Consider the following 373-nt stretch of genomic DNA (forward strand, 5'->3'; position numbering starts at 1 on the left):
TATGTACTATGTTCATGTTATAATATCTATAGATCAATTCAAGGCAATCAATGACGAGGGCATGCCCTTGTATCAGAGGCCATTCATGAGAGGCAAGCTTTACATCCACTTCACCGTCGAATTCCCTGACTCGCTGAATCCTGATCAGTGCAAAGCTCTCGAGGCAATTCTTCCTGCAAGGACTCGATCTCAGCTTACAGACATGGAGCTTGATGAGTGCGAAGAGACGACCTTGTATGATGTCAACATTGAGGAGGAGATGAGGAGGAAGCAGCAAACTCAAGCTCAGGAGGCTTATGATGAGGATGAAGACATGCATGGTGGTGCTCAAAGAGTTCAGTGTGCTCAGCAGTAAGGGAAGAGAAATCCATTT

The 373-nt window shown here is 45.6% G+C and overlaps 1 protein-coding gene across 1 annotated transcript; it reads left to right on the plus strand.

Annotated features, from left to right (window-relative positions):
- Window positions 1–13: 13 nt before the first annotated feature.
- On the plus strand, window positions 14–367 carry LOC114578697 (dnaJ protein homolog). The gene has a single exon (XM_028692121.1). The coding sequence runs from the start codon at window positions 62–64 to the stop codon at window positions 353–355; it is 294 nt and encodes a 97-aa protein (XP_028547954.1). The 5' UTR covers window positions 14–61; the 3' UTR covers window positions 356–367.
- The last annotated feature ends 6 nt before the right edge of the window (window positions 368–373 follow it).

The sequence above is a fragment of the Dendrobium catenatum genome, unplaced genomic scaffold, assembly GCF_001605985.2.
Source record: "Dendrobium catenatum unplaced genomic scaffold, ASM160598v2 original_scaffold_121402, whole genome shotgun sequence".
In the NCBI taxonomy this organism is placed as follows: domain Eukaryota; kingdom Viridiplantae; phylum Streptophyta; class Magnoliopsida; order Asparagales; family Orchidaceae; genus Dendrobium; species Dendrobium catenatum.

Coding starts and splice junctions, on each gene's coding strand:
- LOC114578697 (XM_028692121.1), top strand. CDS start 62: ATGCCCTTGTATCAGAGGCCATTCATGAGAGGCAAGCTTTACATCCAC.